The 26999-nt window shown below is 39.1% G+C and overlaps 1 protein-coding gene across 2 annotated transcripts in view; it reads right to left on the bottom strand.

The window, feature by feature from the left end:
- LOC110488114 (glucocorticoid-induced transcript 1 protein) overlaps positions 1-26916 on the bottom strand; it is a 31815-nt gene extending 4899 nt beyond the window's left edge. The window contains exons 1-6 of one of the 2 annotated variants that reach the window (XM_021560143.2): positions 26732-26916; positions 26243-26623; positions 22971-23119; positions 15984-16076; positions 5160-5270; positions 33-170 (exon numbers count right to left, since the gene is read on the bottom strand). In XM_021560143.2, coding sequence (XP_021415818.2) covers positions 33-170; positions 5160-5270; positions 15984-16076; positions 22971-23119; positions 26243-26573 — 822 coding nt within the window. In that variant the 5' untranslated portion in view covers positions 26574-26623; positions 26732-26916. The remainder of the gene's footprint in view (positions 1-32; positions 171-5159; positions 5271-15983; positions 16077-22970; positions 23120-26242; positions 26624-26731) is intronic. The other variant, XM_021560149.2, reaches the window with a different exon arrangement.
- Positions 26917-26999: the final 83 nt, after the last annotated feature.

The following is a 26999-nucleotide window of genomic DNA, read 5'->3' as shown; positions in this document are numbered from 1 at the left end:
TCCGTGTGTGAATACAGTGTGTGTGTGTCCACCTGTATTCCCTGCTTCCAGTCCTCTCTGATGAACACATTCTCCAGCTCGTGGTTGATGCCCTCCACACTGCTAGGCACTCTCGATATGAGGGACTTTGGCACTGGGATGTTCGACAGCGCTGTGGAAACCACCTTATTCTGGAAAACATGGCAAACCAAGGGTTCAGTTATATTTTGTTAAGTGGTAGAAATGTTTTGTAGCTTTTCTATGATCATTTTAAAAAAGACATCTTGTCAATTGTATGCTCTCCCCAGTATTTTAGTGTATGGTATCGCTATAGAATGTGATTTATGTGAGGTTAAAATTTAAGTTAAATGACAAAGTGAGGTCAACAATAATATAGGCTAGATTGTGATCTACCACCGGTGAAAGTCATGCCATGTTAAAGTTATGTTATTTTTTCCCAGTGCTTTGTTTACAGTTGCTCAGTGTCTGTTAATGAATGAACCACAAACACAGAAAGAACTGGGAATGCCCAGACATGTCTCCTCCTCTTCCTCATCTCCGTCTCTGGTCAGAATAGGGACTAGAGCTCTTTAAATAAAACACTTCATAAAACACACACACACACACACACACACACATATATGCTATATATATGCAGACATGCTCAAATTTGTTGGTACCCCTCCACAAAAAACGATGAATACACAATTTTCTAATTGAAACTGACAAAAGTAATTGCTCTATAGCTCTCAATGAGTGCCAGGTCGCAATTGTAAATGAGAACTTGTTCTCAACTTGCCTACCTGGTTAAATAAAGGTGAAATAAAAAAATCATTTAAAAAATGAGACTTCTGCACCTGTTAACAGGTAGCTTGTAGTTCTTATCCATTCTTGGGTGCTTTTAGCTGTGTGTTTTGGGTCACAATCCTGTTGGAGGACCCATGACCTGCGACTGAGACAGAGCTTCTTGACACTGGGCAGTACATTTCGCTCCAGAATGCCTTGATAGTCTTGTGATGTCATTGTACCCTGCACAGATTCAAGGCACCCTGTGCCAGGCGCAGCAAAGCAGCCCCAAAACATAAACAAGTCTCCTCCATGTTTTACTGTAGGTATGGTGTTCTTCTCTTTGAAAGCTTTATATTTTTGTCTGTGAACATAGAGCTGATGTGACTTGCCAAAAAGCTCCAGTTTTGACTCATCTGTCCAAAGGACATTCTCCCAGAAGGATTGTGGCTTGTCACAATGCATTTTAGCAAATTCCAGTCTTGCTTTTTATGTTTTTCTTTCAAAAGTGGAGTCCTCCTGGGTCTTCTTCCATGGAGCCCACTTTCGCTCAAAAAGCGACGGATGGTGCGATCAGAAACTGAAGTACCTTCACCTTGTATCTCTTTGGCAGTTATCCTTGGTTCTTTTTCTACCATTTGCACTCTCCTTCTGTTCAATCTGGGGTTGATTTTCCTCTTGCGGCCGCACCCAGGGAGGTTGGCTACAGTTCCCTGGACCTTAAACTTCTTAATATTTGCAACTGTTGTCACAGGAACATCAAGCTGCTTGGAGATGGTCTTGTAGGTTTTACCTTTACCATGCTGGCCTATTTTCTTTCTGATCTCCTTTGCTTTCTCTGGTCCATGTTAAGTGTGGTGCACACAATGATACCAAACAGCACATTGACTACTTTTCTCCATTTAAATAGGCAGAATGACTAATTACAAGATTGGAGACGCGTGATACTAATAAAATAAACTAATTATTTTGAAATATCACTATAATCCAATTATTTATTATATTTTCTAAGGGGTACCAACAAATGTGTCCAGGCCATTTTAGTTTATCTTTGTAGAAAAGGCAATAATTAATCTCTTTTCACAGCTTCTTTGCTTTATTCTATGACATACCAGAAGGCATGCTGGTATATATGATAAAATATCTTTAATTTCATTACTTTTCAGGAGGAATTGAGCAATATTTCAATGAGCTGTAAGGGTGCCAACAAATTTGAACACACATATATATATCATTTGCAAATAAATTCATTAACCTCTAGTGACACTCCATCCCGTGAAGGGGACCGTTGTCATCATCTGACACTAATTAGCATAACGCAACAGACATAAATATTACTAGAAAATATTCCTATTCATGAAAATCACAAGTTATATTGAGACACAGCTTAGCCTTTTGTTAATCACCCTGTCATCTCAGATTTTTAAAATATGCTTTACAGCCAAAGCTAGACAAGCATTTGTATAAGTTTATCGATAGCCTAGCATAGCATTTTGTCCAGCTAGCAGCAGGTACAGTGCCTTGCGAAAGTATTCGGCCCCCTTGAACTTTGCGACCTTTTGCCACATTTCAAGCTTCAAACATAAAGATATAAAACTGTATTTTTTTGTGAAGAATCAACAACAAGTGGGACACAATCATGAAGTGGAACGACTTTTATTGGATATTTCAAACTTTTTTAACAAATCAAAAACTGAAAAATTGGGCGTGCAAAATTATTCAGCCCCCTTAAGTTAATACTTTGTAGCGCCACCTTTTGCTGCGATTACAGCTGTAAGTCGCTTGGGGTATGTCTCTATCAGTTTTGCACATCGAGAGACTGACATTTTTTCCCATTCCTCCTTGCAAAACAGCTCGAGCTCAGTGAGGTTGGATGGAGAGCATTTGTGAACAGCAGTTTTCAGTTCTTTCCACAGATTCAGGTCTGGACTTTGACTTGGCCATTCTAACACCTGGATATGTTTATTTTTGAACCATTCCATTGTAGATTTTGCTTTATGTTTTGGATCATTGTCTTGTTGGAAGACAAATCTCCGTCCCAGTCTCAGGTCTTTTGCAGAACCTGATGGAGTTTCTTCCAGAATGGTCCTGTATTTGGCTCCATCCATCTTCCCATCAATTTGAACCATCTTCCCTGTCCCTGCTGAAGAAAAGCAGGCCCAAACCATGATGCTGCCACCACCATGTTTGACAGTGGGGATGGTGTGTTCAGCTGTGTTGCTTTTACGCCAAACATAACATTTTGCATTGTTGCCAAAAAGTTCAATTTTGGTTTCATCTGACCAGAGCACCTTCTTCCACATGTTTGGTGTGTCTCCCAGGTGGCTTGTGGCAAACTTTAAACGACACTTTTTATGGATATCTTTAAGAAATGGCTTTCTTCTTGCCACTCTTCCATAAAGGCCAGATTTGTGCAATATACGACTGATTGTTGTCCTATGGACAGAGTCTCCCACCTCAGCTGTAGATCTCTGCAGTTCATCCAGAGTGATCATGGGCCTCTTGGCTGCATCTCTGATCAGTCTTCTCCTTGTATGAGCTGAAAGTTTAGAGGGACGGCCAGGTCTTGGTAGATTTGCAGTGGTCTGATACTCCTTCCATTTCAATATTATCGCTTGCACAGTGCTCCTTGGGATGTTTAAAGCTTGGGAAATCTTTTTGTATCCAAATCCGGCTTTAAACTTCTTCACAACAGTATCTCGGACCTGCCTGGTGTGTTCCTTGTTCTTCATGATTCTCTCTGCGCTTTTGACGGACCTCTGAGACTATCACAGTGCAGGTGCATTTATACGGAGACTTGATTACACACAGGTGGATTGTATTTATCATCATTAGTCATTTAGGTCAACATTGGATCATTCAGAGATCCTCACTGAACTTCTGGAGAGAGTTTGCTGCACTGAAAGTAAAGTGGCTGAATAATTTTGCACGCCCAATTTTTCAGTTTTTGATTTGTTAAAAAAGTTTGAAATATCCAATAAATGTCGTTCCACTTCATGATTGTGTCCCACTTGTTGTTGATTCTTCACAAAAAAATACAGTTTTATATCTTTATGTTTGAAGCCTGAAATGTGGCAAAAGGTCGCAAAGTTCAAGGGGGCCGAATACTTTCGCAAGGCACTGTAACTTGGTCACGGAAATCAGAAAAGCAATCAAATGAAATCGTTTACCTTTGATGAGCTTCGGATGTTTTCACTCACGAGACTCCCAGTTCCAAAAATATTATTTTTGTAGGCGAAATAGCTCCGTTTGTTCTTCACGTTTGGCTGAGAAATTGGCCGGAAATGGCAGTCACGAAAACGGCTAAAAATATTCCAAATTAGCTCCATAATATCGACAGAAACATGGCAAACGTTGTTTATAATCAATCCTCAAGGTGTTTTTCAAATATCTATTCGATAATATATCCATCGGGACAATTCGTTTTTCAGTAGGACCGATTGGAGTAATGGCTATCTCTGTATTTTACGCGAGAATCTCTCTGGGAGTGTCAGGTGACCACTTGCGCAATGTAGCCGCCTACGGGTATTCTTCAACATAAATGCGTAAAACTATGTCACAATGCTGTAGACACCTTCGGGAATACGGAGAAAGAGTAATCTGGTTGATAGCCCATTCACTGCTCAATAGGGACACGCAGCGCTTTCAAAACATGAGGCACTTCCGGATTGGATTTTTCTCAGGCTTTCGCCTGCAACATCAGTTCTGTTATACTCACAGACAATATTTTTACAGTTTTGGAAACTTTAGAGTGTTTTCTATCCTAAGCTGTCAATTATATGCATATTCTAGCATCTTGTCCTGACAAAATATCCTGTTTACTACGGGAACATTTTTTTTCTTCCAAAAATGAAAATACTGCCCCCTAGTCACAAAAGGTTAAAAATCCTACAATGTGATTTTCTGGATTTTTCTTTCTCATTTTGTCTGTCATAGTTGAAGTGTACCTATGATGATAATTACAGGCCTCTCTCATCTTTTTAAGTGGGAGAACTTGCACAATTGGTGGCTGACTAAATACTTTTTTGCCCCACTGTGTGTGTGTAATATATATATATATAAAAACACAAGAGGTCTGACTACATTCATATGACAGGAAACATGCCTGAACAATTGCTTGAATTGTGCTGCACAATTCTGCATTACAGCAAACCCACATTGTTGTTTTGGAAGGACATGTTGCCTGAAGCAGAAACAGCCTGGCACCCAGGCTACCAAAACCCTAGTCTATACATTTACAATCAAGTATTATCCATAATAAGAACTGCATTTATTTAAGGTTGTACATGGTATGGTGACACTGCCACTGTGGATATAGCATTGGGGTAGATACCATACCTTGCCCTGTTATCTGGGTGGCAGACACAGGGAGGCAGCAATAAGGTATAACTCACCTGGGGATGGTATGTGGTGCTGGTGTGTAGTCCCAGCTGTTGATCTCGGTCTTTGCTCTGGCGGCTGACCTGTTTACTGCGCTGGAGCTGCAGCCTGAGTTTAGCAATCTGCTGGAGAAAGACAGTGGGTTTACCTCAGAGAAAATGAATGGTTCTCAATGGACATTCAAGGTAGCCTTGAATGTACTGCATGTGCTGTGTAGCCAACACTTCTATTGTTTCATGCCATACATGGCAGAGAGGTGGCTAAAGCACAAATAGACTGGACCACCAGGCTATATTTGAGGTATAATTCAATAGAATATGCCTTTAGAAAAGGTACAAAGCAATATGTAAGGGATAATCATAAGTGAAGTCAAAGGGTTATTATGTTTCTGTACTGGTTATATAATCATAACATAATCAGTTCTATAATGCAGACTAAGGCGAGGTCTTTTAATGCTGATCTTATAATCCTGGCTATACAGTACACAGAAAGAGTATGTCTACTCTAAAGGATGCACTTCCCTGCATGTCATCCATATAGGTTATTATAGAACAGTACCATTATATCCATGTAGGTTACTATAGAACAGTACCATTATATCCATGTAGGTTATTATAGAACAGTACCATTATATCCATGTAGGTTACTATAGAACAGTACCATTATATCCATGTAGGTTACTATAGAACAGTACCATTATATCCATGTAGGTTATTATAGAACAGTACCATTATATCCATGTAGGTTATTATAGAACAGTACCATTATATCCATGTAGGTTACTATAGAACAGTATCATGTCATCCATACAGGTTATTATAGAACAGTACCATTATATCCATGTAGGTTATAATAGAACAGTACCATTATATCCATGTAGGTTATTATAGAACAGTACCATTATATCCATGTAGGTTACTATAGAACAGTATCATGTCATCCATACAGGTTATTATAGAACAGTACCATTATATCCATGTAGGTTACTATAGAACAGTACCATTATATCCATGTAGGTTACTATAGAACAGTACCATTATATCCATGTAGGTTATTATAGAACAGTACCATTATATCCATGTAGGTTATTATAGAACAGTACCACTAAATCCATGTAGGTTACTATAGAACAGTACCATGTCATCCATACAGGTTATTATAGTACAGTACCATTATATCCATTTAGGTTACTATAGTACAGTACCATTATATCCATGTAGGTTACTATAGTACAGTACCATTCTATCCATGTAGGTTATTATAGAACAGTACCATGTCATCCATACAGGTTATTATAGTACAGTACCATTATATCCATGTAGGTTACTATAGAACAGTACCATTATATCCATGTAGGTTATTATAGAACAGTACCATTATATCCATGTAGGTTATTATAGAACAGTACCATGTCATCCATACAGGTTATTATAGTACAGTACCATTACATTCATTTAGGTTACTATAGTACAGTACCATTATATCCATGTAGGTTACTATAGAACAGTACCATGTCATCCATACAGGTTATTATAGTACAGTACCATGTCATCCATGTAGGTTATTATAGAACAGTACCATGTCATCCATGTAGGTTATTATAGAATAGTACCATTATATCCATGTAGGTTATTATAGAACAGTACCATGTCATTCATACAGGTTATTATAGAACAGTACCATTATATCCATGTAGGTTATTATAGAACAGTACCATGTCATCCATACAGGTTATTATAGTACAGTACCATTATATCCATTTAGGTTACTATAGTACAGTACCATTATATTCATACAGGTTACTATAGAACAGTACTATTATATCCATACAGGTTATTATAGAACAGTACTATTATATCCATGTAGGTTACTATAGAACAGTACCATTATATCCATGTAGGTTACTATAGAACAGTACCATTATATCCATGTAGGTTACTATAGAACAGTACCATTATATCCATGTAGGTTATTATAGAACAGTACCATTATATCCATGTAGGTTACTATAGAACAGTACCATGTCATCCATACAGGTTATTATAGTACAGTACCATTACATTCATTTAGGTTACTATAGTACAGTACCATTATATCCATGTAGGTTACTATAGAACAGTACTATTATATCCATGTAGGTTACTATAGAACAGTACCATGTCATCCATACAGGTTATTATAGTACAGTACCATGTCATCCATGTAGGTTATTATAGAACAGTACCATGTCATCCATGTAGGTTATTATAGAATAGTACCATTATATCCATGTAGGTTATTATAGAACAGTACCATGTCATTCATACAGGTTATTATAGTAAAGTATCATGTCATCCATGTAGGTTATTATAGAACAGTACCAAGTCATTCATACATGTTATTATAGTACAGCATCATGTCATCCATACAGGTTACTATAGAACAGTACCATTATATCCATGTAGGTTACTATAGAACAGTACCATTATATCCATTTAGGTTACTATAGTACAGTACCATTCTATCCATGTAGGTTATTATAGAACAGTACCATTATATCCATGTAGGTTATTATAGAACATGTCATCCATACAGGTTATTATAGTACAGTACCATTATATCCATTTAGGTTACTATAGTACAGTACCATTATATCCATGTAGGTTATTATAGTAAAGTATCATGTCATCCATGTAGGTTATTATAGAACAGTACCAAGTCATTCATACATGTTATTATAGTACAGCATCATGTCATCCATACAGGTTACTATAGAACAGTACCATTATATCCATGTAGGTTACTATAGAACAGTACCATTATATCCATGTAGGTTACTATAGAACAGTACCATTATATCCATGTAGGTTACTATAGAACAGTACCATGTCATACATACAGGTTATTATAGTACAGTACCATGTCATCCATGTAGGTTATTATAGAACAGTACCATGTCATCCATGTAGGTTATTATAGTACAGTACCATGTCATCCATGTAGGTTATTATAGAATAGTACCATTATATCCATGTAGGTTATAATAGAACAGTACCATGTCATTCATACAGGTTATTATAGTAAAGTATCATGTCATCCATGTAGGTTATTATAGAACAGTACCAAGTCATTCATACATGTTATTATAGTACAGCATCATGTCATCCATACAGGTTACTATAGAACAGTACCATTATATCCATGTAGGTTATTATAGAACAGTACCATTATATCCATGTAGGTTATTATAGAACAGTACCATTATATCCATGTAGGTTACTATAGAATAGTACCATTATATCCATGTAGGTTATTATAGAACAGTACCATGTCATTCATACAGGTTACTATAGAACAGTACTATTATATCCATACAGGTTATTATAGAACAGTACTATTATATCCATGTAGGTTACTATAGAACAGTACCATTATATCCATGTAGGTTACTATAGAACAGTACCATTATATCCATGTAGGTTACTATAGAACAGTACCATTATATCCATGTAGGTTATTATAGAACAGTACCATTATATCCATGTAGGTTACTATAGAACAGTACCATGTCATCCATACAGGTTATTATAGTACAGTACCATTACATTCATTTAGGTTACTATAGTACAGTACCATTATATCCATGTAGGTTACTATAGAACAGTACTATTATATCCATGTAGGTTACTATAGAACAGTACCATGTCATCCATACAGGTTATTATAGAACAGTACCATGTCATACATACAGGTTATTATAGTACAGTACCATGTCATCCATGTAGGTTATTATAGAATAGTGCAATTATATCCATGTAGGTTATTATAGAACAGTAACATGTCATTCATACAGGTTATTATAGTAAAGTATCATGTCATCCATGTAGGTTATTATAGAACAGTACCAAGTCATTCATACATGTTATTATAGTACAGCATCATGTCATCCATACAGGTTACTATAGAACAGTACCATTATATCCATGTAGGTTACTATAGAACAGTACCATTATATCCATTTAGGTTACTATAGTACAGTACCATTCTATCCATGTAGGTTATTATAGAACAGTACCATTATATCCATGTAGGTTATTATAGAACATGTCATCCATACAGGTTATTATAGTACAGTACCATTATATCCATTTAGGTTACTATAGTACAGTACCATTATATCCATGTAGGTTACTATAGAACAGTACTATTATATCCATGTAGGTTACTATAGAACAGTACCATGCCATCCATACAGGTTATTATAGTACAGTACCATTATATCCATGTAGGTTATTATAGAACAGTACCATGTCATCCATGTAGGTTATTATAGTACAGTACCATGTCATCCATGTAGGTTATTATAGAATAGTACCATTATATCCATGTAGGTTATTATAGAACAGTACCATGTCATTCATACAGGTTATTATAGTAAAGTATCATGTCATCCATGTAGGTTATTATAGAACAGTACCAAGTCATACATACATGTTATTATAGTACAGCATCATGTCATCCATACAGGTTACTATAGAACAGTACAATTATATCCATGTAGGTTACTATAGAACAGTACCATTATATCCATTTAGGTTACTATAGTACAGTACCATTCTATCCATGTATGTTATTATAGAACAGTACCATTATATCCATGTAGGTTATTATAGAACAGTACCATTATATCCATGTAGGTTACTATAGAATAGTACCATTATATCCATGTAGGTTATTATAGAACAGTACCATGTCATTCATACAGGTTACTATAGAACAGTACTATTATATCCATACAGGTTATTATAGAACAGTACTATTATATCCATGTAGGTTACTATAGAACAGTACCATTATATCCATGTAGGTTACTATAGAACAGTACCATTATATCCATGTAGGTTACTATAGAACAGTACATTATATCCATGTAGGTTACTATAGAACAGTATCATGTCATCCATACAGGTTATTATAGAACAGTACCATTATATTCATGTAGGTTACTATAGAACAGTACCATTATATCCATTTAGGTTACTATAGTACAGTACCATTCTATCCATGTAGGTTATTATAGAACAGTACCATGTCATCCATACAGGTTATTATAGTACAGTACCATTATATCCATGTAGGTTACTATAGAACAGTACCATTATATCCATGTAGGTTATTATAGAACAGTACCATTATATCCATGTAGGTTATTATAGAACAGTACCATGTCATCCATACAGGTTATTATAGTACAGTACCATTACATTCATTTAGGTTACTATAGTACAGTACCATTATATCCATGTAGGTTACTATAGAACAGTACTATTATATCCATGTAGGTTACTATAGAACAGTACCATGTCATCCATACAGGTTATTATAGTACAGTACCATGTCATCCATGTAGGTTATTATAGAACAGTACCATGTCATCCATGTAGGTTATTATAGTACAGTACCATGTCATCCATGTAGGTTATTATAGAATAGTACCATTATATCCATGTAGGTTATTATAGAACAGTACCAAGTCATACATACATTTTATTATAGTACAGCATCATGTCATCCATACAGGTTACTACAGAACAGTACCATTATATCCATGTAGGTTACTATAGAACAGTACCATTATATCCATTTAGGTTACTATAGTACAGTACCATTCTATCCATGTATGTTATTATAGAACAGTACCATTATATCCATGTAGGTTATTATAGAACAGTACCATTATATCCATGTAGGTTACTATAGAATAGTACCATTATATCCATGTAGGTTATTATAGAACAGTACCATGTCATTCATACAGGTTACTATAGAACAGTACTATTATATCCATACAGGTTATTATAGAACAGTACTATTATATCCATGTAGGTTACTATAGAACAGTACCATTATATCCATGTAGGTTACTATAGAACAGTACCATTATATCCATGTAGGTTACTATAGAACAGTACCATGTCATCCATACAGGTTATTATAGTACAGTACCATTATATCCATTTAGGTTACTATAGTACAGTACCATTATATCCATGTAGGTTACTATAGAACAGTACTATTATATCCATGTAGGTTACTATAGAACAGTATCATGTCATCAATACAGGTTATTATAGAACAGTACCATTATATCCATGTAGGTTACTATAGAACAGTACCATTATATCCATGTAGGTTACTATAGAACAGTACCATTACATTCATTTAGGTTACTATAGTACAGTACCATTATATCCATGTAGGTTACTATAGAACAGTACTATTATATCCATGTAGGTTACTATAGAACAGTACCATGTCATCCATACAGGTTATTATAGTACAGTACCATGTCATCCATGTAGGTTATTATAGAACAGTACCATGTCATCCATGTAGGTTTTTATAGAATAGTACCATTATATCCATGTAGGTTATTATAGAACAGTACCATGTCATTCATACAGGTTATTATAGTAAAGTATCATGTCATCCATGTAGGTTATTATAGAACAGTACCAAGTCATTCATACATGTTATTATAGTACAGCATCATGTCATCCATACAGGTTACTATAGAACAGTACCATTATATCCATGTAGGTTACTATAGAACAGTACCATTATATCCATTTAGGTTACTATAGTACAGTACCATTCTATCCATGTAGGTTATTATAGAACAGTACCATTATATCCATGTAGGTTATTATAGAACAGTACCATGTCATCCATACAGGTTATTATAGTACAGTACCATTATATCCATTTAGGTTACTATAGTACAGTACCATTCTATCCATGTAGGTTATTATAGAACAGTACCATTATATCCATGTAGGTTATTATAGAACAGTACCATTATATCCATGTAGGTTATTATAGAACAGTACCATGTCATCCATGTAGGTTACTATAGAACAGTACCATTATATCCATGTAGGTTACTATAGAACAGTACCATTATATCCATGTAGGTTACTATAGAACAGTACCATTATATCCATGTAGGTTACTATAGAATAGTACCATTATATCCATGTAGGTTATTATAGAACAGTACCATGTCATTCATACAGGTTACTATAGAACAGTACTATTATATCCATACAGGTTATTATAGAACAGTACTATTATATCCATGTAGGTTACTATAGAACAGTACCATTATATCCATGTAGGTTACTATAGAACAGTACCATTATATCCATGTAGGTTACTATAGAATAGTACCATTATATCCATGTAGGTTATTATAGAACAGTACCATGTCATTCATACAGGTTATTATAGAACAGTACCATTATATCCATGTAGGTTACTATAGAACAGTACCATTATATCCATGTAGGTTATTATAGAACAGTACCATTATATCCATGTAGGTTACTATAGTACAGTACCATTATATCCATGTAGGTTATTATAGAATAGTACTATTATATCCATGTAGGTTATTATAGAACAGTACTATTATATCCATGTAGGTTATTATAGAACAGTACCATTATATCCATGTAGGTTATTATAGAACAGTACCATGTCATTCATAGAGGGTTTTATATAACAGTACAGTGTGGTTAGCCTGGATTGACTTGCTTTGAGAGTACATGATAGGAGTCAATTAGAGGTCGACCGATTAATTGGAATGGCCGATTAATTAGGGCCGATTTCAAGTTTTCATAACAAATGGAAATCGGTATTTTTGGACGCCGACTTTGCCAATTTGATTTTTTTTGACATCTTTATTTAACGAGGCAAGTCAGTTAAGGACACATTCTTATTTTCAATGACGGCCTAGGAACGGTGGGTTAACTGCCTTGTTCAGGGGCAGAACGACAGATTTTTACCTTGTCAGCTCAGGGATTCAATCTTGCAACCTTACGGTTAACTAGTCCAACGCTCTAACCACCTGCCTCACGAGGAGCCTGCCTGTTACACGAATGCAGTAAGAAGCCAAGGTAAGTTGCTAGCTAGCATTAAACTTATCTTGTAAAAACAATCAGTCAATCATAATCACTAGTTACAACTATACATGGTTGATGATATTACTAGTTTAAAAAATAAAAAAAAGAAAGATTAGCAGGCAATATTAACCAGGTGAAATTGTGTCACTTCTCTTGCGTTCATTGCACGCAGTCAGGGTATATGCAACAGTTTGGGCTGCCTGGCTCATTGGGAACTGATTTGCCAGAATTGTATGTAATTATGACATAACATTGAAGGTAGTGCAATGTAACAGCAATATTTAGACTTCGGGATGCCAGCCGTTAGATAAAATACAGAACGGTTCCGTATTTCACTGAAAGAATAAACGTTTTGTTTTCGAAATGATAGTTTCCGGATTCGACCATATTAATGACCTACGGCTCGTATTTCTGTGTGTTATTATGTTATAATTAAGTCTATGATTTGATAGAACAGTCTGACTGAGTGATGGTAGGCACCAGCAGGCTCGTAAGCATTCAATCAAACAGCACTTTTGTGCGTTTTGCCAGTAGCTTTATGACTTCAAGCCTATCAACTCCCGAGATTAGGCTGGTGTAACCGATGTGAAATGGCTAGCTAGTTAGCGGGGTGTGCGCTAATAGCGTTTCAAACGTCACTCGCTCTGAGACTTGGGTAACGCATGGGTAACGCTGCTTCGAGGGTGGCTGTTGTCGATGTGTTCCTGGTTCGTGCCCAGGTAGCGGCGAGGAGAGGGAAGGAAGCTATACTGTTACACTGGCAATACTAAAGTGCCTATAAGAACATCCAATAGTCAAAGGTATATGAAATACAAATCGTTTGGAGAGAAAGTCCTATAATTCCTATAATAACTACAACCTAAATCTTCTTACCTGGGAATATTGAAGACTCATGTTAAAAGGAACCACCAGCTTTCATATGTTCTCATGTTCTGAGCAAGAAACTTAAACGTTAGCTTTCTTACATGGCACATATTGCACTTTTACTTTCTTCTCCAATACTTTGTTTTTGCATTATTTAAACCAAATTGATCATGTTTCATTGTTTATTTATTTGAGGCTAAATTGATTTTATTGATGTATTATATTAAGTTAAAATAAGTGTTCATTCAGTATTGTTGTAATTGTCATTATTACAAATAAATAAAACAAATGTAATTTTTTAATTTTTAATTTATTTAAAATCAGCCGATTAATCAGTATCAGCTTTTTTTGGTCCTCCAATAATCAGTATCGGCGTTGAAAAATCATAATCGGTCAACCTCAAAAGTCAATAGTGACAAGGCAATCCATATGAGGTTTCTGAAGATGAGAAAGAACAGGGTAGTGTAAAGCTTAGAGTATTAAAGGGCTGCACCTCACAATATGATATTATCACGATACTTAGGTGAGCGATACAATATGTCTGCTGCAGACGGATAAGAGAAACCCATGACAAAATCCGTTTTGGAGGTAAAAGTGCTCAAAACAAGTTGGTTCACCATTTAAAACCAAGAAAAAAATGAAGAACTAGCTATAGGATGATAAATACTAGAGGTTTGGGCCAGGTACACCTGACTACGCTAGCTAACACTATCTTGTCTTTTTTAAATCAATACTTCGAGTCAACAGTATCGATATAAAATCCCCCAAAACAATGTTGCGATACTCTACTGCCTTGAAACTCAACTCTGGACCTTGAAGCGAGTTCCAATGTGTTTTTTTGTTCCCCTATAATCAGGGACTGATTTAGACCTGGGACATCAGATGGGTGCAATTCATTATCAGGAAGAACAGAAAATCCGGACCTTGTAGGATAAGATTTTAATACACCTTCTTACTGTATAGTACCACTCACTGTTGGGTGAGAGGATTTGGCCTTTGGCTACATATGACTGGGTCAGCTAAAATAATACATTTCATTGACAATATGTAAGACCATATGTCAAATCCAAATGTACCTATTGCTACTTTTATATGCTACAATGGGCGACTTAGATTATTAGTATCTTTAGAAACATGTACTATATGTTGCAATATGTTACTACATGTACATACAATACAATAGCATATCACCATAATCATGTCAAGAAAAAAAAGAAACATCTCAACATAGTGAGAGAACATTCCATCCATTTAGTGTTTATCGCTCATCTAACAGGCATATCTTATGTAAGTCAGTCCACTTCAAAAGCCTCAATACAACTGTTTTGCTGTGTTGCTCTTGAGCAAAAGCCAGCAGACTGTAACACGCTTATATATGGGTTGTTTGCAGGAGGACTAGGCCTTTATGGAGTTAGATAAGGTTCATCCTTGTCACTAGAGTATCAACAAGGCCAAGCTGAGAGGGAAATGATATGGCTGTTACACCCTGCAGACAAGTTCAGTGCCTGCTCCCCCTCTCAAAACAACCAGGCCCAACGAGATGCGACGGACTAGACTACAGAGGGAAAGGAAGGTTAAATAAAGACTGTGGTCTGGAAGCACTAGAGAACTAATAGCTCAATGTGGTCTCCAACTAGCCACTAACTCAGCCATGCTACGCGCACGGAAACCAACCTTCAGGAGAGTAATATTTAACTGAACCTCGTATCCTGACAAATAAAACACATTTCAAGTAATGGCTGAACCTCAAAGCCCTGACAAAAACTTGTTGGAAGTTTAGTTGACTATGCACATACAGCGCAGATCCAATAATGTCAACAATACAACTCTCGCTGGATGTTTTGTGACAGACCAGCTATTCTGGTCTAACACTCAACTCCTCAGAGAGTTATGGTGTTGACATTGGTTACAGTATTGGATTACAAATAATAGGATAGCGCTCTGTACAGTTGTTTTGACTAGGGACATAGGTCATGCAGAGAGTGTGCAGGCTAGGCTGTATTTGCTAGGAAGGTTGAGAGTGGCACCTACCTCTTTCAGATGGTCTGCACTACCCCAGGAAGCTGACCGCTGGTGTGGGCTTCCCTGCTCCCCTCCAGCCTCCTCTATCCACAGACCAGATGTCTGAATCACACACACACACACACACATATAAATATGCATACTCTAAGCAGTGGATAAACAAATACACCCACATCAGTCCCCATCATTTGTATGGAATTCAGGAAGACTGAGAGACAAGAGAGGTGGGTGACAGCAATCATCACCCCTGTACCGTCGCCAGAGATGCACACATCTGGAAACAGTCAAACGAGTCAAAAATTGTATTTGCAGGATAAAGATGGCTGCATCTCACCAGAAGCACAAAACAGTAATAACATGTGTGATAGCTACTACTTAAAGTTGTATCCTTACCGTTTTAATGACAATCCACATTAGGACAGACTGCCAAAGGCTACTTTGTGGTTGGTGACTGACATACTACAGTGCCTTGCGAAAGTATTCGCCCCCCTTGAACTTTGCAACCTTTTGCCACATTTCAGGCTTCAAACATAAAGATATAAAACTGTATTTTTTTGTGAAGAATCAACAACAAGTGGGACACAATCATGAAGTGGAACGACATTTATTGGATATTTCAAACTTTTTTAACAAATCAAAAACTGAAAAATTGGGCGTGCAAAATTATTCAGCCCCTTTACTTTCAGTGCAGCAAACTCTCTCCAGAAGTTCAGTGAGGATCTCTGAATGATCCAATGTTGACCTAAATGACTAATGATGATAAATACAATCCACCTGTGTGTAATCAAGTCTCCGTATAAATGCACCTGCACTGTGATAGTCTCAGAGGTCCGTTAAAAGCGCAGAGAGCATCATGAAGAACAAGGAACACACCAGGCAGGTCCGAGATACTGTTGTGAAGAAGTTTAAAGCCGGATTTGGATACAAAAAGATTTCCCAAGCTTTAAACATCCCAAGGAGCACTGTGCAAGCGATAATATTGAAATGGAAGGAGTATCAGACCACTGCAAATCTACCAAGACCTGGCCGTCCCTCTAAACTTTCAGCTCATACAAGGAGAAGACTGATCAGAGATGCAGCCAAGAGGCCCATGATCACTCTGGATGAACTGCAGAGATCTACAGCTGAGGTGGGAGACTCTGTCCATAGGACAACAATCAGTCGTATATTGCACAAATCTGGCCTTTATGGAAGAGTGGCAAGAAGAAAGCCATTTCTTAAAGATATCCATAAAAAGTGTTGTTTAAAGTTTGCCACAAGCCACCTGGGGGAGACACCAAACATGTGGAAGAAGGTGCTCTGGTCAGATGAAACCAAAATTGAACTTTTTGGCAACAATGCAAAACGTTATGTTTGGCGTAAAAGCAACACAGCTGAACACACCATCCCCACTGTCAAACATGGTGGTGGCAGCATCATGGTTTGGACCTGCTTTTCTTCAGCAGGGACAGGGAAGATGGTTAAAATTGATGGGAAGATGGATGGAGCCAAATACAGGACCATTCTGGAAGAAAACCTGATGGAGTCTGCAAAAGACCTGAGACTGGGACGGAGATTTGTCTTCCAACAAGACAATGATCCAAAACATAAAGCAAAATCTACAATGGAATGGTTCAAAAATAAACATATCCAGGTGTTAGAATGGCCAAGTCAAAGTCCAGACCTGAATCCAATCGAGAATCTGTGGAAAGAACTGAAAACTGCTGTTCACAAATGCTCTCCATCCAACCTCACTGAGCTCGAGCTGTTTTGCAAGGAGGAATGGGAAAAAATGTCAGTCTCTCGATGTGCAAAACTGATAGAGACATACCCCAAGCGACTTACAGCTGTAATCGCAGCAAAAGGTGGCGCTACAAAGTATTAACTTAAGGGGGCTGAATAATTTTGCACGCCCAATTTTTCAGTTTTTGATTTGTTAAAAAAGTTTGAAATATCCAATAAATGTCATTCCACTTCATGATTGTGTCCCACTTGTTGTTGATTCTTCACAAAAAAATACAGTTTTATATCTTTATGTTTGAAGCCTGAAATGTGGCAAAAGGTCGCAAAGTTCAAGGGGGCCGAATACTTTCGCAAGGCACTGTACATACTAGTTGGTAAGTCTGTGGGAAATGGCTGCTCTTTCTCCACTACAGCAGATAAAGAAAAGTGCTCTAGTGTCTACAAGAATGCAACCTTTACATAAATAATGAAATGGTTAACTTATGTAAAACATATGCAAAAAAAGAGACAGGATGTTTCAAAAACATGTATGCAACCATGATGCACATCCCCTTGATTATGCATATCAACAGTGACATTGGTCCTCCAAGGAGTCGTGGTCAGTACAGTAAAGTGAAGAATCTTAAATGTCAATGTCCTCGTACTGCCTTACGTTTGACCCTTGTCGAAAAACAAAACATCCTCTTTAATGCACAACGTGACACAAAAGACCCACTTTATGATATGTAATATGAAGAACACTAGTGAAGCATTATGGCTACTGGCACATTGCTCTTCAGAAAGGACAAACCGTTTAAACGGGTGCTTGTGCTCCAATAAAGAGGCCACTATGCTGGATGGCAGATATGTTTTTGTACATGACTATGGTATTGCTGTGGTGTTTGATGCTAGAGCCAAACATTGAGGGCTGAATGAATAGTGAAATGAATGTTTCCAATGCTAAGTGCTAACTGCAAAAAGTTATATTGAGATGTTAAGTAATATGGGTATTAAAACATTTTAGCCTAGTTCTCCGGTTCTACTAAAGCCTGCCCTTCAGCAAATAGTAAAAAGGGTACAAAAACATAGCAATGCTTACACCATAGGCTACTTATCTCCATCATCATTGTAATAACAAGTGAAATGTTTATTTTTTTATAACAAATTAAGTGTCTGCAACAGTGTAAAGGCGCCGACAGAGTTGGTCGCCGCGCTTCACATTCTTAGGAAACTATGCACTATTTTGTTTTTTTTTATGTATTAATTCTTACACTGTTTCCCCAGGAAATCTTAAGTCTTATTACATACAGCCGGGAAGAACTATTGACCATAAGAGCAACGTCAACTTCCCAACATTACAACCAGGAATACAACTTTCCCGAAGTGGATCCTCTGTTTGGACCACCACCCAGGACAATGGTTTGGATCTCAGTAGACGACCCAAAACAACAGCACAACAGAAGGGGCAGATGGAGCGGTCTTCTGGTCAGGCTCTGTAGACGGGCACATCGCTCACCCCTCCCAAGTATACTACTCGCTAATGTTCTGTCTCTTGACAACAAGATAGACGAAATTCGAGCAAGGGTTGCCTTCAGAGATTGAAACAGAGAATGTTACATGGAAACATGGCTCACTCGAGATACGTTATCAGAGTCGGTACAACCACCCGTTTTCTTCATGCACCATGCCGACAGAAACAAACATCTCTCTGGTAAGAAGAATGGCGGGGGGTGTATGCCTTATGATCACACCTTAACTCGTTAATCATAACAACATACAGGAACTCAAGTCCTTTTGTTCACCTGACCTAGAATTCCTTATGATCAAATGCCGACAGCATTATCTACCAAGAGAATTCTCTTCGATTATAATCACAGCCGTGTATATCCCCCCCCCCCCCCCGTCAATCACGGATTATAAAAAGAAAACCAGTCCCGTCGCAGACACCGACGTCTTGCTGCCAGACAAACTAAACAACTTCTTTGCTCACTTTGAGGACAATACAGTGCCACTGACACGGCACGCTACCAAAACCTGCGGGCTCACCTTCACCGCAGCCAGCGTGAGTAAAACATTTAAACGTGTTAACCCTCGCAAGGCTGCCGGCCCAGACGGCATCGCTAGCCGCGTCTTCAGAGCATGCGCAGACCAGCTGGCTGGTGTGTTTACGGACATATTCAATCCATCCCTATCCCAGTCTGCTGTTCCCACATGCTTCAAGAGAGCCACCATTGTTCCTGTTCCCAAGAAAGCTAAGGTAACTGAGCTAAACTACTATCGTCCCGAAGCACTCACTTCAGTCATCATGAAGTGCTTTAAGAGACTAGTCAAGGACCATATCACCTCCACCCTACCTGACACCCTTGACCCACTCCAATTTGCTTACCGCCTCAATAGGTCCACATACGACGCAATCACACTGTACACTGCCCTAACCCATCTGGACAAGAAGAATACCTATGTAAGAATGCTGTTCATTGATTACAGCTCAGCATTAGGCAGGAGGAAGCCTAGTGGTTAGAGCATTGGAATCCCCAAGCTGACAAGGTAAAAATCTGTCGTTCTGCCCATGAACAAAGCAGTTAACCCACAGTTCCTAGGCCGTCATTTAAAATAAGAATGTGTTCTTAACTTACTTGCCTAGTTAAATAAAATGTCAAAAAAAAAAATGTAACACCACAGTACCCTCCAAACTCGTCATTAAGCTTGAGACCCTGGGTCTCGACCCCACCCTGTGCAACTGGGTCCTGGACTTTCTGATGGGCTGCCCCCAGGTGGTGAGGGTAGGAAACAACATCTCCACCCCGCTGATCCTCAACACTGGGGCCCCACAAGGGTGCATTCTCAGCCCTCTCCTGTACTCCCTGTTCACCCATGACTGCGTGGCCATGCACGCCTCCAACTCAATCATCAAGTTTGCAGACGACACTACAGTGGTAGGCCTGGTTACCAACAACGACAAGATGGCCTACAGGGAAGAGGTGAGGGCCCTCTGAGTGTGGTGTCAGGTAAATATCGGCAACAAAACAAAGGAGATGATCGTGGACTTCAGGAAACAGCAGGAGCACCCCCCTATCCACATCGACAGGACAGTAGTGGAGAAGGTGGAAAGTTATAAGTTCCTCGGCGTACACATCACAGACAAACTGAAACGGTCCACCCACACAGACAGCGTGGTGGAGAAGACGCAACAGTGCCTCTTCAACCTCAGGAGGCTGAAGAAATGTGGCTTTTCACCAAAAACACTCACAAAGGACACCTACACCACCTGATGTCACAGGAAGGCCAAAAAGATAATCAAGGACAACAACCACCCGAGCTACTGCCTGTTCACCCCGCTATCATCCAGAAGGCGAGGTCAGTACAGGTGCATCAAAGCTGAGACTGAAAAACAGCTTCTATCTCAAGGCCATCAGACATCACTAACATTGAGTGGCTGCTGCCAACGTACTGACTCAAATCTCAAGCCACTTTAATAATAAAAAATTTGATGTAATAAATGTATCACTAGTCACTTTAAACAATGCCACTTCATATAATGTTTACATACCCTACATTACTCATCTCATATGCATGTACACTGTACTCTATACCATCTACTGCATCTTGCACAAGCATTTCACTACACTCACATTAACATCTGCTAACCATGTGTATGTGACCAATAACACTTGATTTGATTTGTTCACAGAGCTCCCAGCTATGTTTATCTCAAGGCTCTTTCATCGACTTAGTTTTTTCACTTCCCGGCCTGCCTTGTGTGTTTTGTGGGGTTGTGTGCCATGTGTCGTGCCAGATAATACTCTGGTAATTTACTTTCACAGTCTACAGCCCATGTTAAATTATTCTCACCCCACTTAAAATCCTGTTTGATTTCCCAGCAGGGATACTGAATGTCAATGGATTTACAATGGCATTCAAGTTGGTCTGTTTAGTTTACATGCTGAGGCAAGAGTATAGAATGCCACTGCTATCATTTGGTCTGATTTGAGTTGATGAGGGCATTACGTTCTGGTTCTGTGACCTTGTTGGTATTCTCATCTGCAGCCATCTTACAGTATGCACGTCTAAAACATGAGGAACATTTTCGAGAATAGATAAATATATTTGACTAAACGCTTATTATGGATTTAAGCTGCTTGAAGAACATGGAAAGAGTTGTAATGCATAACTGCTCACTTTAGACAACTCAAGTAAAACATGCTGAGTTGATTGTCATCGATAATAGACCGTCCACATCCTGCCTGTGTAACACAATTCTAAAAACTAAGATTAAGTCGGTCTTTAGTCTGGTGTGTGTGCATGTGTATGTGTGCACAAACACACACCAGACTAAATCATTGCACTCTGTTTGTCTGTCTGTCTGTCTGTGTGCCCATGTATGTGTGCCTGTGTGCGTGTGTCTGTCTGTCTGTTTAATCTTCATACAGACATTCTCTGTGTTCTGTAACCACAGGGTCTAGGGCAGACAGATCTATCCCGGAACAGTGATTAGCATATGTATGGCCCTCCGCTCCTCACTCCCACACAAAGGCAGACGGGCCAGCCACGAGGGCCAGGTGGTAAGCAGTGGGATTCCTCTCCTAACCCCAACCATCGCCTGAGGGACAGGTGCAAACAACTTCACCTCCACAGAGAGCTGCATTACAGCTCTGAAAAGAGCCCGTCTCTAGATTGTGTGCTACAACAAAGACTTTTTGTCCCAGGGTTTTTGCTGATGCAGTGTTACAGGCGATTTGAGGTATTGGGAGATCTTGTTAACAGGAAGTAGCTAGTCTGTGACTGTACTTGGGGAGTTTGGGCTTTTCCTAATCAAAGTGGTTTAAGTGAAGCAGTCCACACCATCATTAGGGGAACGTTGATTCTATATGTAGCTACTTGAACCTGGAGGCCCACTCACCACTTCCAAAGACTAAACAAAGAGCCCCAAGGTGAATGAAGGGTTAAAGGGAAGAAGCCATGTAAATGAGGCTGGGCGGCGCTCATTCAGCCACATGAAAGGATTCTATTAGGACGGACAGCACGGCCATGGTCAATGGCCCTGCAATCATCATACATATTCAATATGGGTTCATAACCACAAATCTGCCCATTCTCAAACTGCATTGAACTCTCAATCACGTTGACCAGAATAGTGAGTGCTGACGTGTGGGCTGCTACCCAGGAAAATTGTAGTCAAAATAAACCCAGTATGGGTTTTTCTGAATATAAATTTTATTTAGAAAACATATGCTTTTAAAGAAATTATTATGATGTGCATCATTAGCTTTTATGGGTCCTTTGGCCTACAGTTACCTGTGTGGCTTTGTCTTTCATGCAGGAAGGGTAGGGTCCGTGGGAGTCACGAGGCCACTGGCCTGCGAGGTACGGCCCCATAATGGCGTCCAGGGAAGATGTCCGCCGGATAGCACTGGAGCTACGCACCTGCAGTTTGGACCTCTCTCCTACATGAGCGAGGGGAGAGCAAGGGTCAGGATAGGACACACCCACACTGACATACTGAACAATTGGCCAGGAACGTCTTGTTGTTTTCCATAAACGTCTCTATTGCTAACCTCATTGACTATCATTGCTCTACCGTGATATATACTAGGCCTAACTAATCTGGATGTGTTGAAGCTCAGTCTGATGTCATGGGAGCTGCATTCTCTCAGCCAAAGTAGTTAAACACACACCACCCACATAAGAACTCATAAACAACCACACCATAATTAACATCAATATGGCCTGCATTCACTCAACATTCCTCCTGCAGTAACTTACAGTAAAGACCCAAACACAGAAATGCCCTGTTTTTCTAAAGAAGGGAGACATGAAGGAGGAAATGAATGAAAGAATAGGCTAGTAAGCAGTATTATGCTTTGTGATTGTTGAAAGTCAATGAGAGCTCCTTGTTTTCCATATCAAAGAGCTCCTGAGGGGTGAAGCAGGTGACCAGGGTACACATTCTTCATTAAATCTGTTCCTTGTCTAAGTGCATATGCAGTGTTCCTTTTCGATACCACTACACACCACCTAGGCTCTAAAGCCTAGATGATCAGCCAAGTCTGAGCATATCAACCAAAATATGTTGGCTAAGTAAGTAAACCCAATAACCTAGGGTAAACTATCTGAGGAAAGGGGAGTGGATTTCCATCAATATTGTTCTAGCCAAAGTTCTCCAAACACAGCATGCAAATTTTGCCCAAGTGATTTTCCACTGTCTCTCCACTTTTCTAAATTTAGGCTCTCAAGAGCAAAATAAAGTCAGATCCTTTCCTGGCTTTTAGTATGCATACGGTCCCTCTCCCTATTTTCTAATCAACCTTTTCAAAAATAGTGAACTTTCTACCAAAGTTGACAGATTTTGGGCTGGGTTCTAGGTTTAACAACAAGCTTGTTTTCCAATTTACTCTTACTCTGCAGTTTGGGGACGTGTGACAATGAGGCAGGCCATTTCAGCACAGCTGGCACTTTGTGAGGGAGGGGGAGTTTCTTTGTTGAGACCATTGGGACGGCCTGGTGTGGGGATGATGTTATAGTGTGAACCTAAGGATCATGTGGTGGAATGTCACCCTCTTCCATGGCCTTCACCCTGGCCTGTAGTTCTTGCAACCCTTCCCCCACCACACTAGCTCAGATGAGTGATGCGAATGAACACACTGACTGACTGAAAGGAAGATGTCCACTAGTTTACTTCTCCAATGTTCCAATCACAAAGCTGCATGGCTGACAAGGACACAATGTATTGTCCACTTCAATGTTTAACCTTAATTTGTCAGATGCGTCGAAGGATAAAACCACAAATTCACCACAAATTCCATTCAGTGTGTTTGCTGCAAATAACCTACAATTCTACAAAACGGTCAAATAAAAATAGCTCCATATTTCCGTTTGACAATGAAAGATGAACAATACATCTACACTACCATTCAAAAGTTTTGGGTCACTTAGAAATGTCCTTGTTTTTGAAAGAAAAGCAATTTTTTTGTCCATTAAAATAACATCAAATTGATCAGAAATACAGGGTAGACGTTGTCAATGTTGTAAATTACTATTGTACCTGGAAACGGATGATTTTGAATGGAATATCTACATAGGCGAACAGAGGCCCATTATCAGCAACCATCACTCCTGTTTTCCAATGGCACGTTGTGTTGGCCTTTTAAAATACTAAACTTGGATAAGCTAACTGATCATTGGAAAACACTTTTGCAATTATGTTAGCACAGCTGGAAACTGTTGTTCTGATTAAAGAAGCAATAAAACGGACCTTCTTTAGACTAATTGAGTATCTGGAGCATCAGCATTTGTCGGTTCGATTACAGGCTCAAAATGGCCTAAAACAAAGAACTTTCTTCTGAAACTCATCAGTCTATTCTTGTTCTGAGAAATGAAGGCTATTCCATGCGAGAAATTGACAAGAAACTGAAGATCTCGTACAACGCTGTGTACTACTACTCCCTTCACAGAACAGCGCAAACTGGCTCTAACCAGAATAGAAAGAGGAGTGGGAGGCCCCGGTGCACAACTGAGCAAGAGGACAAGTACATTAGAGCGTCTAGTTTGAGAAACAGATGCTTCACAAGTCCTCAAGTGGCAGCGTCATTAAATAGTACCCGCAAAACACCAGTCTCAATGTCAACAGTGAAGAGGCGACTCCGGGATGCTGGCCTTCTAGGCAGAGTTGCAAAGGAAAAGCCATATCTCAGACTGTCCAATAAAATATTAAAATGGGCAAAAGAACAGACACTGGACAGAGGAACTCTGCCTAGAAGGCCAGCAATCCCGTGGCAACATCAATATTTGGCAGGAGAGCCTGTCTCAGAAACAGGATTTAGAGTGGTCTAGTCTTCCATCTCCCCTTCAGTCCACCCTTCATCTCCTTATCACCTGAAAGGAACAACGGCTCAGGCTGAACCAATAGACATGAAATGTCACACCACTCACTTCCATTCTCCATAACATAGGGCTCACATTATGTTCCCGATGTGTACAATACAGTACAGTTGAAAGGGAGTAGGTCATACACCTGTAACCTGACTGTTTGTTCAACAATGATTCTCAGGGTCTTACAGCCCCTTTACAACCCTTAAGCATGTCTTGCTGCCAATGATCTCCTCCCCCTTTCTGTCAATATTCCAGAAGCAGCAGGCTTGTAAGAGGAGAGGACAAACTATAAGCTTCCTTATTAGTGATGTACTGTAGTAGAAGGCCTTCTTCCCCCTTTCGTGTAACTCTGGGGCCATATATTCAATCAAAACCCAATATGTTAGTGAGTTTGTTTACAAATTATTGATTATATGAATCCTAAATCAGAAAAAGCCTAATCATGTGTTTGACTTACCTTAGAAACCTAGGGCCCTTTTCCATGTCAAGGTGACTGAATAGGGCCCAGTCAGTCTCATTAATCCATCAATATTTTAAAAAATTACTAGGCTATAAAATGCATAGCAAACACTGTATTGCAGGAATACAAAAGGCCTGCAATCTCTTGACCATCACCAAGAGCAAGCAAAATGGTGCATTTATCCTGAATACATCTACATTGTAGCATGTGGTAGCTGGATAATATAAAAATATTTTACCTCTACAAACGGGTGAGTTTGGACTCCGGTCAGGTGAGTGCGAGACCCTATTTTCAGGAGACAGTCTCTGTCTCGTGGCGCCAGTGCAATTTACTCCAAGATTCAGTGTCGCACTTGGGGGAGATGACCCGCGGCTATTTGTCGGTCCATTGTTGCCTCCAACAGAGAGAGGCAGAGAGCGTGTCGGGCTGCTCTGGCCCCCGCGTAGGAGCTGGTAGGGCACGGTAGCACGGATGGGGTGCAAACGGCAGCTGTTGGATAAACTGGGGGACCCTGCATTGCTACGTCTGACTGTGGACTGTTGTTGAAGCGAGTTGGTGGGAACTGACATTCTGCTGCTTCGTATCACTTTCAGGAAAAAAATCGCCAAGATATCCGCTTCTGGAAAACAGAGGATAAACTTCCTTTAATTTTAGCTCGTATGCTGCTCGAGCTCATTTTGCAGCAATCTCGCATCTTGAAAATGCGAATTCTACTGCAATAACTTACCTGAAGAACACTAAAACAAGTCTTCTTTGTGCATGTTTTGTCGATAACTTTAAATATATGTTGTTTTACAAACTTAATTTATACAGTTAGCTAAACATATTCCCTAATCTTTGGCGCTTCCCTACCGTCCCCATGTCCACTGTAAATGACAGTTGTATCCGCAAGACTACTGGCTGATAAACCTGGGCGGGCTGCACTCTATAATTCTGATCATGTGGTTGGACAGCTAAATTATACAGTAACATTACTCATTGGACCAATGATGTCT

The sequence above is a fragment of the Oncorhynchus mykiss genome, chromosome 2 (genome assembly GCF_013265735.2).
Source record: "Oncorhynchus mykiss isolate Arlee chromosome 2, USDA_OmykA_1.1, whole genome shotgun sequence".
Lineage (NCBI taxonomy): Eukaryota > Metazoa > Chordata > Actinopteri > Salmoniformes > Salmonidae > Oncorhynchus > Oncorhynchus mykiss.
This window is presented reverse-complemented; position numbering and strand designations above follow the sequence as displayed.